This window comes from Sceloporus occidentalis, unplaced genomic scaffold (genome assembly GCF_023333645.1).
Source record: "Sceloporus occidentalis isolate IW3139 unplaced genomic scaffold, rSceOcc1.0.p SCAF_15, whole genome shotgun sequence".
In the NCBI taxonomy this organism is placed as follows: Eukaryota; Metazoa; Chordata; class Lepidosauria; order Squamata; family Phrynosomatidae; genus Sceloporus; species Sceloporus occidentalis.
Window position 1 is genome coordinate 9,262,438 of NW_028316995.1, and position 19,404 is coordinate 9,281,841.

The 19,404-nt window shown below is 37.7% G+C and overlaps 1 protein-coding gene across 1 annotated transcript; it reads right to left on the minus strand.

Moving 5' to 3' along the window:
• Positions 1–385: 385 nt before the first annotated feature.
• On the minus strand, positions 386–19,012 carry LOC149303220 (ESF1 homolog). The gene is made up of 13 exons (XM_089481630.1): positions 18,472–19,012; positions 17,150–17,502; positions 16,472–16,585; positions 15,620–15,720; positions 13,376–13,528; positions 12,637–12,754; positions 11,488–11,632; positions 10,499–10,657; positions 5,875–5,996; positions 4,973–5,069; positions 4,513–4,595; positions 2,118–2,264; positions 386–694 (listed from the first exon to the last, which is right to left on the minus strand). Exons 1-13 carry the CDS (start codon positions 19,010–19,012, stop codon positions 386–388), a joined length of 2,442 nt encoding a protein of 813 aa, XP_089337756.1.
• Positions 19,013–19,404: the final 392 nt, after the last annotated feature.

Below are 19,404 nucleotides of genomic sequence, written 5' to 3' on the forward strand. Positions count from 1 at the left end.
GGTTTACACACTCTACAGATGTAGGTTTACACACACTCAACCTCTGAAAATAGGGCCACAATGTTCCTCAAGATACACAGATTGCACCATTCATTCGCAATGAATGAATACAACCATGAAATATCATTTCTAAGCTGTTTTGTTTTCCATGCTTATGTAATAAGAACACATATTTCATCTACAAGAGCATCTTGTTAAAAATGTCAAATATTTTATTTTTTGTATAGTTATATACACAAAATTCATGTATGTGCTGTTCATCAGATTTGGTGCATTGGGACTGGAGCTCATGGAATATCCACAGCATAAAACCGATGCTTTACAAGATTGAGGACAAGAGTGGAGCAAAATGTGCTGCCATGATTAGCACAGAGATGTAAAGCAGCTATTTTGTTTTTTGCTTTTTTGAAGCTTGAAACTGCTGAGTTTTGTTCTTGACGGATTTCAGGAGCATGGACAGAGCTGGGTCTGTGGTTTTCACAGCAGACGTCCCTTTCTGCTGAACGTTTTCCAGTTTGGTTTCCTGTGCCTTTACCGCCGCTGCATGGCTTGATGGTTTTTGTTCTCGTCTTCTAGCTTTTTCTTCAATAACTCTCTCCATAGCTTTGGTTTTCTTAAAACCGGGATCTGAAGGATCTACATTGTACAGGTGCGATGTATACAGAGCTTGGAACCTTGTGTCTTCAACATCAATCTAAAAAAACAAAGTTTATTAAAATACACACATATGCTATAAAGAATATAAAAAATGCAAAACAAATACATTGGGCTTATGTATTCTATATCAATATATTTAATAAACTTTCTGTGAGTGAGACGGTAACTTTTCAAAGTAGACTGAACAAACCTGTTGAACAGTATGCAAGGAGGGATACATACTATATCAATCACCTCCATTGCAGAAGTTATACACGAAACCAGCACTGAGTGGCTACTTAGCTGGCCCTGCATGATGCATGGTTCAATCTGTGAGGTGCTGCTTTAACTATGCATTATGCAGGTTAAGCCAGGCTCCTATTGCAGAAGAAACTCATTTCTATTAGGGGATAAACCTTTCTGTATTGTCTTTTCCCCAAATAGTGCTTAGGAACTACAATAGCTAGGCAAAGAAACATTTGCAATATAAAGAATTATATACCTTGTTAAATATTGTATATGGGTTTATCATATATTATATATATATATATATATATATATACACATACACACACACACACACACACACACATACTGGATGGGGCTTATTTGGGGGTTTATTTCTGTGCACCCCAATGCTTTCTAACGTGTTCATTCCTCTGGTAGTTGACATTCTAGACTTAACATTTTACTTTTTTTCTGCAGGCAGAATACAGATATAATCAAAACAGATGGATGGAAAATGAAAACTTTAAACAGTGGGATTTCTTATGACATCCCCATTAAGTTTCTTCAGGAATTACAGAAATTACTATGCCCAACTACAAAGAAATCACGTGGTATTTTGCAGAAAGAATGGAACACAAAGTTTAGACAATGGCATTTTTTTCCTTATTGAAAAATGCTGCAATAAAGTCAAATCAATCCACCTCAAACGCTAATGAGCCGACTCTTTGAATTCATACGGGTTTTATTTAACCGATCCAAGTCTCTTAACAAGATATAGACACCAACCACAGACGGAGCACGCAATAAGTAGTGTCTTTTATGAAGGGTTCTTAGAAATGTTAACATATGCTAAGGGGTTTAATGAAAAATTCCCTGAATTTGTCTACAAATATACATATACAAATTGTATTAATTGTGACTGTATCTTGAACAGCAACAGAAGGCTGGCTACTAAAATGAATGAAACTGCATTTTAAAAGTCTGTAATAGCAGTATTAGCTAAGCCAGTGGATGGACTGGTTGGGTCTGCATATGGTAAATCCTGCAAATGATCACAATGTATATAATATATTCTGTGCAGGGTCCTTTGGCATCTGGCGTACTCTAGGATCAAATAAACTGAGCATTTTCAGAGTTGCTTCATATGAACGGCATATCAGTGTCCATCAGAAGCATCCGATTCACCTGGAAAGTTTGGTGCCTAGAATAAGAGCTTCACCGTGCCCAGCCCAGACATATAAACACATCCTTACTTGGAAATCATCTTCCAATAATTGCTCCTTTTTCTTAAGTTGTTTCTTCTTCTTTTTAGTCAGGTTTTGGTGCTCCACAATCTTATCATAGTTGAAATGCTTGCGATCATCTTCCACGTCGTCCATCATAAGCAGAGCCATTTCAGCCTGGAACACATCACACAGAGTAAGTGCAAACGCAATCCTGCCTATACAACCAAAACTAAATGATATTGCCATCTGAAATGGAAAGTTTGTTTTTACTGTAAATAAATCCTTTAATTCCTTATTGTCAAATGGCTGCAGTGCAGGATCCTGTGTAAGCCGTCATGAATAGTTACAACAAACAGATATTTGCTCCATGATTTCAGATCACAGGGTGAGTCCCAAAACGTTGGGGCAAAGTAACTTTCACAATTAAGGAAAACATTATGTGATTTAAGGTTTGCACAATTGATACTTTTTTTTTGTTGAGATTACCATTACGCAAATCTTACTTTTCATATAAAATAAAGTTTACTGTCATTTTAAGGCACTCATTCTAAGGACCTCCAAAAATTGGTGTATTGAAACAGGGCAGACAGTTAACATGGGACACATTTCCTTTATATTACACCTAGTTGCTTCCTGTACACAAAAAAAAAAAAAAAAAATTCGGCATATTAATATATTGCACTTAATATACTGCTTTGATATTACCCAACATTTAAATGCATTTTTTTAATGCATTTTTTTCTCCTAGACTGTGTTTAGCTAAAGTAAGTGGGACCCTCGTCCCAGCCCTACAGTATCAGCCTGCGATCACTGATCAAAGAAACGCGACATAGCTGTAGCCATTAGCGGCTCTTTTTTTTGCCGAGCTCTCTGAGCGGTAGAACCGGGGTATGACATCGCATGCGAGGAAGAAGCAGTACAAGTCGCACTGATGTATTTCTGGAGAGACACAGGTACTTTATGTTGCATCCCAAATGATTCAATAAAACTCAGCAAGGAAGCACGTAGTAATATAACAAAGGACTAGAACTAGAGGTCATGCTTTGAATTTAAAGAGTGGAAGTCTGAGGATGGTAAGAAGCAGTACGTAGTAAAAAAAATTCAAGAAAGCCTGGGATCTGCACAAATTATCTTAAAAAAGTAAAGTCAATGAAGTGGATGGGCCAACTGGTTCTTTTCTGCAGTCAGCATCTACACAGTACTACTATATTACTACTTACATTATGTATGGATACGTAAAGGGAAAATAACGGCACCATGAAATATGTCAATTTACATAAAAAACAACTGGTTTCTTTAAAGCTGTAACTTAATCAACTTTTAGAGGAAACATTCTCAAGCAAATAAGAAAAACGCCAGGACAGACAAAAAGGTGTCCGACTAAGTAAGTGAACATTTAAACCTTGTGTCATGTGTTTAGCAGTTTGAAACAAACCATGTAATATAACATTACACACTGTGGTGGTTTCTGACATAGCTGCCAATCCACAGGCATTTCACTTAACAATTCAAGGAAAATATTTGAATTTACCGTTCCAGGATTATAAAGCAAAGAAATATATTTCGCTTAGTTCCATGACTTTATTTTTTCCAGGTTATAGAGACTACTTTACCCAGGAAGATGCCGTCAATCATAGAATACGATAGATTAATGTTTATTTCAGATGTAGTTGGGTTTTCGGTTACAGAGGTTCTATGCCTTTTAATAGTCAACTTGATTCAGGGTAGAAGCAGGTAGGTCGGTGGCGTGTTCCCGCTTAGTCATAGGGGAACTTTAATAGGGGTTGATCACCCTACTAGTCAGTGTAGACCTCTCTAGTAACGTTTTAATATAACCTAATTCGGCGTGTCAGGATATGTCATATCCCAGTGTTCTGCATAACGAATACCAGAAGAGAACACTAAAGGCCATATGATAAGTCTGGCGGGTGGTTTGATACACTGACCCTGGTCAGGCCTAAGGCATCAACTCCAATAACAACATCAGTGACTAACGCAGTAGTTTGGTAAAATCTGATGGACAGAGCAATTAAATCCAAATGGTTATGTTAAGAAATGGCTATAGAAAGTGAATTTCCCAGTATTAATATAAACAGTGGCAGAAATATAAATTAAAACTACAGTCATCCTAACACCTGCTTGGTACTGCAGCCAAAAGATCCATGAAAAAAATGGGAGCTTGTTGGATAGTCAATTACACCAACATTTTAAGGTATTAAGCTCTGGTGATTCAGGAGGAATCATAAAAGAATATCAGCTTACAAACAGATTATAAAAAGGGATCTCAAAATGAAATATAGTTTCCCTTAATATATATTTGCAATGTAGCGATATATAGGATACCATGTTCAGAAGACGTCTGCTAAGCTTGGAAAGGGGCTGTGTTATTGGCCATCAGGACACATAGGAAGCTTTCCTTTACCTGCTGTTTCTCGTTCTCAGCCTCATCTTCTGAAGAGGACTGCTCTCCTTCTTTCTTAGCAGATGTAGATTTATTCTTCAGACCTGAAACAGGATAGAGCATGAACATTGCACATATGTACAAAGCACTAAATAAACCATCAATCGCTCTGTGTGCAAGCACAAGGATACCCATATAATACATTACAACGTGGCTGATTACTAGGCTTCACTACGAACACCTTGAATACTTTTCACAAGCCATAGTCTCAGTTTGGTGACCCCCCCAATGACTTCACCTCTCAACTCCAATTCCCCCAACTCCCTTGAGTCTATCTAACCAAACATTTTCTTGTATGTACTTCACCTATTTACACAAAAGTTGTAAAGTTACATATAATAATAATAATAATAATAATAATAAATAATAAGTATGTATTTTGCACAGTATAATATATGGTTATATGTTGATAATTGAGCACCTGGCTTCTTGAGCTCTTCAGAAAAGTATGGATCATTAAAGTCAACATCAGAAGGAACTTCCTCCTCTTCATTGGATTCCTCTTCTTCTGTATTAGCCTGGGAAAGAAACCACCACCGTTTAAAAGGGAAGGTCACAATCACTTGACCTGTTGAACCCACATGAAGACTACAAAGCCTTGACTCTGGCAATGAGCTGCGTACAATACCAAGGCAATTAAGAATAAATAAAAGAATGTAATTCAAACTGATTGCAGCATTTGCAACTGGAGCCTGTGATTACTAGTACATTAAGTTAACAATTACTATCAGGGTTATTTTCAGCCAACTAATCTGGAGCAATTAAAAGAAACCATTGGAATAATTGTATGGATTTTGCTGGCCATGGCCTGGATCAGCGTTTCAAGATCTCGTGATGCGTTCACAGACACAGACGAGTATTCGGAGGCCGCTCCAACATTCCAAAACATAACAAAAACAAGGATGAAAGCGCCGCACGGCTACAGCACAAGCGTGCTTATTTTTCACTCCGTCACATATGTTTGTGATTGATGTTCAGTTCCACCGCCAGGACAACATGAAAACTCGTGGCAGGCTTCAGAAACATATACAGGCGCAGCTGTATGGCTTATGTCTTCTTCTGGGACCTGTTACAACTTGGCAGCTTATGTTAACCCTTACGGGGTACACAATTCCGGCGTCCTAAACAGCATAGAACCAAAGACCCAATTTCACTAAAACAATGGTTTATGGCGAACCAAAAAATCAGTAAACATTAAATTTTTACATCTGCAATAATCAGTAACTAGAGTATAGTAATGGGGTTTAGGCTTCCATTTTGTTGTTGGACCAGATGGGTCACATCTTTCTATGTACAAAAAGCAAACACAAAATGCAAAGTTACCTTTTTCCTCTTCTTCATTTTCCTTTTGTCTTTCTGTTTCTGCAGGTACCTCTCCCACGGCGTTAGCTTGTCCTTACCCTCTAACTTGTCTTTAATCATTTTCTCAGCGTTTTCTTTAAGACCTGTGCAACAATAATGACAAAATGTAACGACTTCCATGTTACGCACCAAACACACAAATATGACATATAATAAAGCACTTTAATTAATGAGCCATGAATACTGCTACTTATTTGTTCAAAGAGGTATTACTCTTCATACTGCATAGCAGCGGAGGGCTAGTATTACATATTATACTATACTTCATTATTACACTCTGTACTATAGTTATTGATCTTTACAACAGAATTACTTTTGTTACCCACGTGTATAAAAATGTGGGTGCTTTTTAAAAAATGAAAAGCCACCATCATATTAAGCACCATTATTTTATTGGAATAAAGGGCCATTTCTGCTTACATATAATTACTTCCAGCTCATAAGTCGTCAAAAGTCTTTGTTCACGTTAAAAATCTAGGAGTAAACGCTTTTCACAAGAAGCTAAAGCTTAGGCTGTTCAATTTATGTCTCAGTACATACTGTGAATGAGAGAAGTTTATGACTTGTTTTAACATGTATCATCCTTTTAAATGTAAAATGACAGGGTCAGGGGCTTAGAATTGCAATGTAACTTTACCAAGACCAAGGACTAATTAAGATTTTAGCCTTTACAGCAGGAATAAAAGGGGCAGACTAGATGGGCCAAATCCATATGGCATCATATTCTACATATCTAAAAGTTTTTCTTTATTTATGGAAAGACAGGTAAGCTGTTCCCATGCTGAAATGAATGCAAATGTCCCCTTATTTGCCATGACCACACAGTAACGACTGCATTTGAACCACCATACCTAATAAAACAGATAGAATTAAGAATAATCTGGGATGTGGCAGCTACTCATAAAATATCCTAGAACCCCAGATCTTGGGGCCTTTAAAGTTGGAACTCACGACATCTGCTCTTCACGGGTTTTTTGTCCACACACTGTATTGGGTCGCATAAAAGGGGCAAATCTGACTCCAAAGATGAAAAGCTCATACCCCTGCTACTATTTATTAAAAACACAGTTATCAGAATTATTATATTTTACTTAAAGATCCTGCCTGTTGTCTCTAACTTCAGCCAGTCGCATATCGTAACTAATGCTAGTCCTGGTGCAGTGAAGGACGACGCTGGTTTTGCGCCACTTTCAACAAATATCATTACACGTTACTAACCCAACTTTAAGGAAAGCTTGCAGCTTTACTACAAATAATGTAGGTCTAGTGATTCGGGGGGGGGGGGGGGGGAAAGAACCACAGAATGTACACATCGTTTAGCATATTGCACTCGCATTATACTTTTTACAAAAGGAACTTAATGGCATGTTCCTAAAATCCTTAAATGAAACAAATTATGACCTATTTGTTCAGTCTTATCGTATTACTTAGAATTATGATTTTACATTTAGCAGCCATGCAGAATGACAGATCAAAGTGTTCCAGAGGAACTTTCATCCTCCCATTGGGAGATGTAATTATCAGACCATGACTTAAACCCCAGTCTACGTGGTGTCCTTTTATCAGCCATGTTCTCCAGAAAAAAAAAGTGATTAAATTAGCATTTCCTGCCATGTCAACAGCAGGGGAAAGGTTCGAGTAGAGTTAGTGCGCTATTCTCAGAATAATAGCATTCCTTCTAATGCTTAAAACGCGGTTCCCAAGGGGGTGAAGCTGGTTTTGAGTTCATGGTGACCGCTATCACATTCCCAAAGTCTTCATAACTCAAGATATATTAACCAAAAACTTTACACGCAGACCATAGCTGTGAGGCAGGGAAATCCAGCATTATCCAGTTTATTTTAGGACCCGGTTAAGGATGTGAGTTACAAAGTCAAGCTCAAGCCCACGGAACTTCAAGCTCTAAAACGTATTCATTTGGGTGTCATGTAAGTGGATGTACCGACTGGCTGCGAAACTAATCAAAAGACGTCATCACTTTGTTAAACTAAATTTATCAACTTAACATCTTACTTCTAGGGCCCCTGTAAGGCGATAACAAAAATACAGCAACAGAGCTGATTGACAGATTTACAGGAGGTCTAGTTTGTAAGCAGAGCCCGCTTAACGAATGGGTTTGTCTTAGTCGGTCAGTTCTATTAGAAAGTATGGACTGTAACAAGCACTGCGGAAATAATTGGCACTATGAAAAATAAAAGATAATAACGGACTTCAAGCCTAAACTTCACATGTAGCTCAAGTTACATATCAATATTTAGGCCATTAACAGTGAAAAAAGATCAAGAAAGCGGGCACTGCAAGAACTGTCACAACTTCATGAAATACTAGGAACAAAAAGCATGCCGTTACATAGTACACAAACGCTAGAATACATGTGTGGTAACCGGAGGAGGCTCTGTACGGACAAGGACTAGCAGAGATCATTAGAAACAGACAAGGCTTTGTTAGATCGCATCTCCACACTTAACCCTGCTAGCGGTATTTAAACAGGACTCTATGTATGGTCCTTAACTTCAGATCACAGCCTTCCCTATATCAGCTTCTAAGAATCCACATTACCACCCCTAATGAATAGTACGGGGAGATTAAGAGATTGCCAGAAGTATTAAGGGCTGAATTATTTGGCTAAACCTCAGATACAACGAGCGAGTATCCTGGAATATTGTATAGCGAGATATATAAAAGACAAATATTTCCCATTCGGGCTAAATAGATTTAGGGAAACAAAGTCATAAGCAAGACTTCTTTATAGAAACCAGAAACACCTTATAAAAGAAAATCCTGAGCCCAAATTCTCTTATTCCAACCAACAAATCCTTCAAAAACATTTAAAATATTCTTTAGAAATGTGCTTAGGCAATGCATTTCTGCAACCAAGTGGAGCTGTTAACTAAACCGTCAGCAGAAAAATGGTGTGATTTAATATGCACAAAATCTGCTTATCCCAGAGAACGCGCTTGCCGAGACTCCAAACAATCTTAAAAATACTGCATATTGTACAAGGAAACCGGCCATGAGAGTCCGCGCTCTCCAAGTTACTTCGCTAATACCTGGTAATGGGCTCACTCCTATTCTGGTCTTTCTCAAAATGTCAGCTCTATAACCCGTTGTAATCCAGAGCAGAGATCGGTATTATCGTTGGCTTCCAGACACAGCGCTCTGAAACGCTCTCTGACCCTAACCGATTATCAGAGGCAACAAATTAGTCAACTAAATAACACGCTGTTCCCGAAGTCAGCAGTGAACACAGAGACTGAATTCGGAGTTTTCTAACACATTCCGTGGATCATATTTTCAGAAAGGGGTGGTATATCGCAACACTGAGACGGTGGCCGGATATTATCTACTATAATAACATCTTTTATTACATACACACGTGTAATACACGTCTCTTTTACACAAAGGAAATCTAGGTGTGCGGAGTGTGCACCTTCTCTAAGGTTGTATTCACTTAAGTATTTACAGGGGAGATAAATATTCAAACATATTGGATTCACCATGGATTATTAAACAAGTTATTCCTGCAAGGAATATATTTACAATTGCCAAGGTCTACAATTTATCGCCTAATCACAACTCCTTAGCTGGCTTCTAAAAATTGTCAGGCTAGCAAGAAAGCACATGGAAGTACTGATATTAACCATAAGTGGCTATAATTGAGGAGGCCTCGTCTGTCTAAATACTCTGTGTTCAGTACAGACTTCGTGGCTTTACACTGACTCTCTGTGGTAATGCACGGCATGACACCATCGCAGAGGATTCTTTCAGAGCCGTACGAAGATCTGAATCGCTTAATTTAGCAGTTAGTACGATTCGCTAAAAGAGTTTCCTTATGGCTTTCCCCAAATGCATTGTAAAGATATCGTGTGCATACAGAAGCACTACCCAACAAATCGGTAAATAGAGCCAAATGACAACAAAAACAACAGAAAGAAAACTGGTCACCGACAGTCAACTGCTGCAGGAGAAACCGTATCCGAGCGCTCGCTACCTTTACTCAAAACTCTCGCAGGAAATTGCATATTACTGTATTAAAAAAATGGAGCCTTTAATGGATTGTGATACCTTGGAATGGGCCAACACAGAATAAGATTTCAGGACCTCAGAGGTCCTCTTTTTGCAGTACGTTAAAATGACTCTGTCTTCTTCCAGGGAAGTCAAAGTCATATTTAAAAACTTTATTGGCTTGTTAAATCAAATTCAGATGAAAGATGGTTAACCTACCTTACATGTATTTACATTTTGTTCAGAACTGGATATTGGGGAGCTAAGCTCCTTTACAATGGACATTTACAAATTAAATGAGGAATTTGCAACGTATTTGAAAATTATAATTTATTGATATTGGACTCTGCTTTCCCAGAACAAACACTTCCAAAACTCCTACACTGAAAAAGTTAGAAATCTAAAGTGATAAATGGCTTTAATGAATGGATGTATGTGCTGCTAAATGCTATATAGGCAACGGTTCCCCTAAATTCAGCCCAGTGCAATAAAAACGACATACGCTTAAAGGTAAGATAATGTCCTTCAATGTGCCCTGTGTAATATAATAAAGCTGCTTCAGCAGAATAAAACGAGGTACCTGGGACCCACTTTACTTCCATTTCCATCTCATTGTCCCTCTTCTTGTCTTTCTCTTGGATGCCTTTGAGGAGTTCCCTGTAACGAGCAATCTGTTCTTCATCATCCTTTATACTTTTCTTAGATTTTGTGTCCTCGTTCCCTGCGGGCGCCTCAGTGTCTAAAAATATAAATCAAGAGGATTGGGGAAAAAGCATCCAAAAAAAGAAAATGTAACCAAGATGAAAGCCATAGAATAATAAAAACAAAAACCCTTTAATGCATCTCTGCCAACGATTAGATCCTAGTAGCATAGATGTCAATGTGCAAGCAGAGAACAAATAAATACAACCCCTCCTCATATCTTTTTGCTTCAAATTAATAGAATATAAATCAAGCTCATATAATAATAAAAATATCCCAATACTTTCTTTATCCAGTATGAAGTTAGCAGAGAATTAGATATTTACATCATGCTGTGCAGGGCAAAGACACCAGGAAAAATCATAGAGCAATGTAGAGCCTTGTGGGGAAGAAAAAGATGTTTTCAGCTTTTACACACTTAATTATAATTTACTGGATACAGTTGTAGGGGAGGAAAGCCATCTGTTTTGGCAGTGGAACAACCAAGAAACAACCGAGCAATAAGTTAGAGAGAACATGAACATGTACATTGCTGTATGCTGTAAATACCCCATTGCTTAACAGCATCAGAGGCACCATACAGTGGAATTTATCGTCATTCGCGTATACTACCCACAGTTGCAGCTTGAATGGCTTTTTTTATTTTTTTATTTTTTTTTTTAACATGAAAATGTAGAATTAAAAGTGGACAAAAAAGTAAAAATTAGGGCGTCTTTATAGATGCACTTACTTGAAAGGTGAAACGCCATTATAAGGGCAATTTCCTTTAGCTCTGGAGGTGCAGATTGCTATTATGGTGCATACAAATGTTATTTCTATTACTTTGCTATGAAACTCCTACAAGACGCAGGAAGAGATAAGATGTACCTGGAGCGCATTCCTCCTCAGCCTCTTCTTCACTGGAGGAAGCTAGGTAGGCCTGGAAATCCATATCAAGAATCTCATTTTTCTTAAACGGACGGTTCAGAGTTGTGATTCTCTCGTGGTCCGTCTCATCCCAGGTAAGTTCCACCTTTAGTACAAAAGAGCAAACGTACGGTCGTCATACTTCCGTTTCAGATCTTTTGCGATAAGTAGCAGCAAAATCAATACAAGAAAAAAGAGCTTTTCCTAAAACATTTTCACTGTGTTGTCACCAGGCCGGTCCCATAAATAAATGATTAATACAATATATAAAATATAAAGTCCTTGACATCATTCTAACAAGCAAGACATTCCAGTATTGGCAAACTTAGAGAATACTTTTAAGCCTTTTTTTTTTTGCTTCAGTCTTTTATTTTTAATTCAGTCATTTGTACTTCAACAACGACATTAGAAGCAACCATATAGAGCGTTAGTTATCTACACCGAGTACCCGTCGGCACCAGTATGGTTTCTGTCAAATGCCTGGACTACCGTGGGGTGAAGAATTGGTGAGTGAAAGAGGTTTTGGCTTTGTTGTATCTGGCACCTGGGTAATTGCAAACCCGTGTAGTACTTTGTTATTTAGAATTTTGTTTTAAACGCATGGCAGACTCATCCAACCAAGTATTAAATCTGTATGTAAAATTATTACTCAAATTCCGATTATTCCTCGTTTTAAAGGATATTACTTTTCTTTATTTTACAGGTTTAGCAGTCAACCTTGCGTTCCATGTGACTAAAGGAGGGGCGTCCAACGTGCAGCCCTCGAGCTGCTGCAGGACTACATCAGAGCTGGCTGAAGCGTATGAGAGATGTAGTCCTGCAGCAGCTGGAGGGCCGCACGTTGGACGCCCCTGGACTAAAGAATGTATTAAATGAGAAGGCAAAGTCTTATTTCTTTGTTATTAAGTGACAGTAAGAAATCGAACTTTTCTAAACCACGACTGCTGAAAAGAGCATGAAAGAATTAAAAAAAAAAAAAAAAAAATACACAAAGCACCGACACCTCCGACAAGATTTATTTTGTCTTCAAATACAATATGGTGATTTCATTGGGTGAGCAGGAAAACTAGGGTAACCTGCAGTTACACTCCCTAATTTGGCAGAAATTACCTTTTTAGATGTTGACAGGGCTGTCGACGTAAACAATTTAGGTTTGTAAGAAGCCAGATCCACATCTACAGCGGAATCTTTTGGTTCATCATGAAATTGCACATCATCGGGTATAAACCTGCAGAGAACAAGCGCACACACATCAATCTTCCCAAACATTATCGGCGTAAAAGCTCTATTAGCGGTGTTTGTTTCTTTTAGAATTGACTGACACGCCTTGAACTACACAAACTTCACACGCACAAATGTTTCCATTACAGCAGCCCTTTTACTATTAAGCACACACAAAACTAATTTCGGATCTCCCTTAAGAGGTGGTTTTTAATTGACTTTTAATTGCGCATGCTAGCAAGGGTAAGGTATGTCAACTGGGAAAAGAATAGAGAAGCTTTTGATTAGTTATCCGTGAATGGATTAAGAAATTGATGCTCTGCCATACTTTGGCTCAACAAGAGCCTGACTTTTTGCGGTGGGGGTGGATTTGATTGAAATATCCAAACATTATATGACCACAGAATTCCAATCTGATCGTAACTGCTATTTTTAAGAATCCTAGATAGGATATATGCTGCATTCTTGTATTCTTGTCACAAATAAGTCTGTGTGGTTCTACAGTGGAAGGCAGAGAGGTTTATGGAGGCTAGTGAATCTAGGATAGCTTTGCCAACTACCAGCCTGGACTCCCAAACTCAATTTATGAACCAGAAGATCTTCCAACTATCAAGAAGTTCAACTTTACCTGAGATCCACAAAGGAACAGCTACTTTCAAACTCGAGCCCATCACACTCTTCGTAGATTTTATTGGCGGTCTCCGGAGAGTCACATTCAATAACCGCGTAGAAGTACTTCAGCCGTTGAAACTGGTATTCACGCAGTTTTTCTTTATAAACGCTAAAGAAAATAAATAGAAAGTGTACGGATTAACACTCCTTGGCGAAAACTCTGTATGACAACACAAGGTTAACGCATGTTTTGATAACTATTATTCAGTATTCAAGCACTAGAAAGGAAAATAAACGCTCACTATCAAAGGCTTTATTAATTAAAAAGACCTATAGCTTGGGTTAGGTGTTCAGAGTAATGTTTTGGAGAGATTTTGTTTAAATGTTTAACCCCTAGGAGTGGAGATCTGTTTCCGAAGCAGCATCAGCGAATCAATTTTCTCACTCACTGCGTGAACCTATTAGCCACAATTAAAAGAGAATGTGGGGAGGATTAATTATGTAGATCCTAAATAAAGGAATTAAAGATACCTTTACTTATGGCATATATACCTGGTGGATTTTAATACATATTTATTGTTTATCTTAATCTGCAAACACTTAACAGAATTGGAAAATGTAGGATAAACATAGCACTTTCTTCTCACTAGATGACTGACTATAATTATAGTCCCTACTGAAAAATATATATGTGGGGGGAATGGGGTAACAATTTATTATTTATTGATTTATAAAGCACCATCAGATTCCACAGCACTGTACAAAAGGTAAACTGGATATAACAATTAGTATATAACATAACAAGATGACATACAAGAACAACAGGTGAGAAGGGCTCTGCTCAAAAGAGCTTACAATCTAAAGGACGTTAGGGTGTATTATACAGGAGAGGGACTAAGAAAGGTCGGATGAGATTTGTTTGCCGAGAAGGTAGTGTAAAGAGAGCAGAAAGGGTCCTAGAACTGAGCCTTGGGGTACCCTGGGTGAGAGAGGGAGGAGAAGGGAAGTGTTACTGGAGAGGGAGACACTCTTAGGAGAAAGGTAGGATATGAACCAGGATAAAGCAGTGTCAAGGAGACCAAGATCATGAAACCCTTGAAGGAAAAGATGGTGGTCCATGGTGTCAAAAGCAACAGAAAGTTAAAGTAGGATTAGTAGGAGTAGTGGCTCCTGGATTTAGCAGTGAGTAGATCATTAGTAACTGTAGTAAGGGCGGACTCAGTAGAACGTCGAGAATGGAATCCAGATTAAAGATGGTCGAGTAAGGAGTTGGAGTCAAGAAACTTAGATAGTTGGGTATAGAAAATTATTTCAATCAGCTTGGAGACGAGAGGAAGAAGAGAGATGGGACAATTATTGGACAGATCAGCTGGATCCGGGAGTCCTCGGAAGTCCAGAGTTAATTTTTATCCCTTGCTTTAATACTAGAAAAAGTCCGCAGGGTATGTAGGGCAGCACCTTTCAGTTGCATTATTCAGAGCAGTTTTATATATAGCAACAAGTCTGCCATTCATCCATTCTGTGTGTGCGATGTCATTGCTGTCTGAAATGTTTTTGATATCTACCAACACCAAGTTTCCAGACACAACACAACCAAGAACACACTGTTTACTTTAAAGTTAATGAGAACTAAAAATTTGAAAGCTCTCGATTTATATATCCAACTGTTTTGATTTCCCAGATTGTTCACAAAAAACTTACACTTCTTACTGTTAAATAATAGAGTGCTAAATACGCATGAAAAGATTCAACGCCTTCTACAAGTTTACATTGGCTACATCCTGACAGTTTGTTGCGTTCTTGCCATACATATGTATACAGAGCGCTCAGACACAAGGCAGGTTATAGCTGATCTAGGTTAAGTTAAACAGCTGCATAATTAATTTCTTCAGACATATGATGTCATACTTTCACCTTTACAAGGATCTATTTAACAGCTTGATGCTGTAACATAACACATGAATGTAACACATTAGATAGATTTCCAGCAGTAGTCATTATAATGGACATTTTTAATTCTACAAATCATCTCACCGAAGAGCCAAAAAGCTAAAAATCCATCTAAGGTTAGCAGCAGAGGGGGAAGAAACATACAAGAACATTAAATTATATTATGCAGATGGTATCAAGTTCCAGTGTCCTCAGTCATACTTAATATGGCTGGCTAATCTGGCCTTGGAAGAAGCTATTTATGAAAGGTTTAATGGACTGTCAACTATGGTTATTTCACGTGATTTTAAAATATACATTTATCACAAACCCTTGTTCATCTGTAACATCTTCTGAAAGGTTCTTTAGTTCCAGAGGACCATGAAGCTCCTCGGCCTTCAGCTTCTCCTTGCCATATTCTGAAGGGTAGATCTGAAAAGTTCAAACCCAAAAAGACAACACACATAAAAAGCAAGAAACCGTGGGCCATGAACGGTATTAAGAATACATTCTAAAACATACAATTTAAAATGAACCCAGTAAGAACACAACAAATTCCCCCTCTAACCAGAAAAAGTTATGTTCAATGTTAAGATGGATGTTTATGCTTCTAATCCCATCACAATGACATGAATACAAAATGCTTTGGGACAAACTATGCTTGAACTCATTTTAAACCAATGGAGTCTGTTTTAGAATTTTTCTGTATTACCAGGAATACATGAAAAGGATATTCGTTATTTTATCTGCTAAACTAAATGTTAACCACCAATTTTTTTGATTGTTGTTGTTAACAAGTAAACCCCAGCTACATGTGTGGGGGGGATACAAGTTTCCTTCCAGAGACATGAAAAACAAAACGGAAACGTAACTTGGTATCTTTATGACAGGAACCATTATGACATGAGAGTTTGAGAATAATCCCCAATTAATTGTGGCCACATTGGCGTAATTGACACCAATTATTAAAGTCCCGGGACCAGCTCCAAGAGGAATGGTGTGGGGCCTCTAAAGCACCTTAATATTTCTATTAATAGTTCCCACACAACATGAAGTAACAAGAGGTTTTCTAATAACTCTGCTTTCAGTTTGATCACTTTGATAATCTGTTGCATAACCCCGATTACGAGCCTCCGTAATTATCAATCTCAAGAAGAGGTCAGTATAGTTTTGGCTGCATTACCTTCACGGAGAACACGATACCTCCTTTCGGTTTAAAAGAATTAAAGAGGGCGAGCAGATCCTTGGCCTTCAATCTATCCCAGTCCATATTACAAACGGCTAAACGATTGGTAACCTATAGAGAGCAGTGTCACATTAATCATCCAGACGCTAACAAAACAAACAACAACCTTTACAAGGTAAACACAAAGCGTATCACACTATACATACACATTTACACAAAATTCAACAACCAGGAATTGAACTATTCTGTTAACAGCAAATCATTTTTTCTAAATGCAAACATACTGTATTGAAAACCAGTAATCAAAAATACACAGAACTACGTGATGGTTAAAGAAATAGAATAATAATAAATGTGATGCTTTATGTCTTTAACACAGTGTTAACGGGGTACTTTAATAGAGCGCCTGACTATAAAATGTGTCTTAAGTTGTCAAAACCTTTTTACTTACTCGATGACTAAACCAATAACCTGGCCCCAGTGATGCACAGATGCAGTCTGCTTCCACTACAAAGTGTACATTTTATCAAATGGGATTATCACTCGTAGAAAATAAATGCCTCTATACTCTATCAAGGTGCATATACATTATGTGTTACAAAATTCATATTTCATGAAGGATGAGAGTGTATTCCAGCAATTTCTTCCCATTTACACCATCCTTGCTTTTCTTACCTCGTCTCCACGAGGTGCATCTTTGTCCAACTCTCTCCATGCATGCTCAATCTCAAGGTCTTTTTCTTGGGCATCATCTGCATCATCATCTTCATCCTCAGAGCTTGTTTCAATGTTCCCTTTACCCCTAGCCAGATCAGGGCCACTATCACTTTCTTCTTCATTCTCATCTCCAGAACGTTGTTGTTGTTCTTCTTCTTCTTCATCATCATCATCTTTCCCGTCCTCTGAAACGTCATCTTCCGATTTACTTTCCTCTTCACTACCCAAATCCTCATCAATTTCTAGATCATTTCCTTCAGAAACATCACTGTCTTCATCACTCTCCTCATCACTCTCATCCTCGAGACCTGCTTAAAGAAAAAAGAAAAAAAAAAAAAAAAAAAAAAAAAAAGACTTAAAAAGATTGTTTGGGTTTTGCATTTATTTTGAGAGTTGCCTAATAAGAAACAGTGATCAATAAAATCTGCATGTGACTACAACTCACCCCGTTCAGGTACACATTCCATCTTCATCCCAGCTGAAATAAATTATTTCCTGGAGCCTCATAAATTAATATTTTATATCCAAGTGGACACGGTACTTAATGCTTTTCATTAAAAAGTGCCAGCCTGTGTAACAAAATCACCTTTAAGCTAACTATGGCCTTATCACCTCAGAAGCCTGCTAGCGGCTTCTGACAGTTTACTGTTGGCAAATAAAATCCATGAATGCTTAATTTTATGCTTTAAAAAAATTAAACCGCGTTATGAAATTCTATGGCTGGACAATCTGACAAATCTAGAATTCATTTACGTGAAAGCATTTCTCATGGGCTAAATTGTAAAGCATACAGAATCAGAGGCTATTATAATATGATAATATTAATTATAGGGGAGTGTTACATTATTTATTGTTTTACATAGCGCTATAATATTCCGCAGTGTTGTACGATGCTTAAACAGGACATACCAAGAAGTGAATGACATAACAATTTGTCTTAGAGAAACAGGAGGTAAGGAGCTTAGGGGGAGCTTAGAATCTAAGGAGTTAGGGAATGTTACGGAAGAAGGTCAGACTAGATTGGCCGAATACGATATTAGTTAAAAGTGCCACTCTAGTGTAAATATTGTTCAATAACTATAGGAACATGGAGTCTGGAGTATAAACATTGTTCTTCCTGGGTGCTATATTCCACACAATGCGTTTCTCACTTTGAGTGTCTCTCCAAACAAACAGAATCAGGTCTACCAAACTGATCAAAGACCCGGGAAAAGACAGATCTGTGCCCAAAGTTAAGACACATACTATTGATATATGGAATTAAAGTTGTTTTTACCAACCTGACTCCTCATCCTCGGATTCCTGTTGCACTGGATTTTTAACCCCTTGTTTTTCAGATTTTTTATTTGTAGAGGAAGAAATTGTATGTTCAGCCTTTTCCTTCACACTTCCCTTAGTTAGTTTTCCATCTTTCCCTTTTAATTTTTGGCTGTCATTATCTTCCTTGCCTTCTTCAGTCTCGTCAAGCTTATTTTTATCACTTTTGTCTTTAGGTTTAGATTCCTGTTTCTTCTTTTCTTTAGCTTTAATTGCTCCTTTCCCCTTTTTGGACCCTACAGATGTTTCTTCATCTCCAACTTCATCCTCATCGGTGTCTGATAGATCATAAAACCTTTTCAGATCTTCTTTGGTGCTATGATTCATTGGTCTGCCCCGTTTATCCACAGTGTATTTCAGGTTGAATTTTTTGTCGTGAAACATAGATTGGAAACGCTTATCAATTTTAATCTTCTTGTCTTTTTCGGGCATTTCCCAGAATCTAGGGTCTTTTGTTACACGGCTAAAACGCGTATCCGATGCAGTATCTTTTTTGGATGCCATCTTTAAGCTCTAAAGAAGACAAGCAAACCGAAAAATAGGAAAATTACCTAAAACAAAACAAAGAGAAACAAGGTTAAGGCTTTTTAATTATTGAAACTGTATCACGCTATAGATAGATATACATATGTTGCATTTAATAACTGATTTGTTGATGGCATCAATCCAACAATCCTGTTTGGTTACCTGCCCCGAAAAGCAGTACTGTTTACTCTAGATTTTCACCAAATAAACTTTCTACTAATGACTTGTAATCAGGATCAGTTATTAATCTGGAATTAAGTTTAACAAGTATTGCTTTTCAAACATTTTATTCAGAAACACAGAATTTTGACGACACGAAAAGAAGCATCTAGTCTAAGTAATCTACTAAGGCAACTCGCTGCTTTATTGCA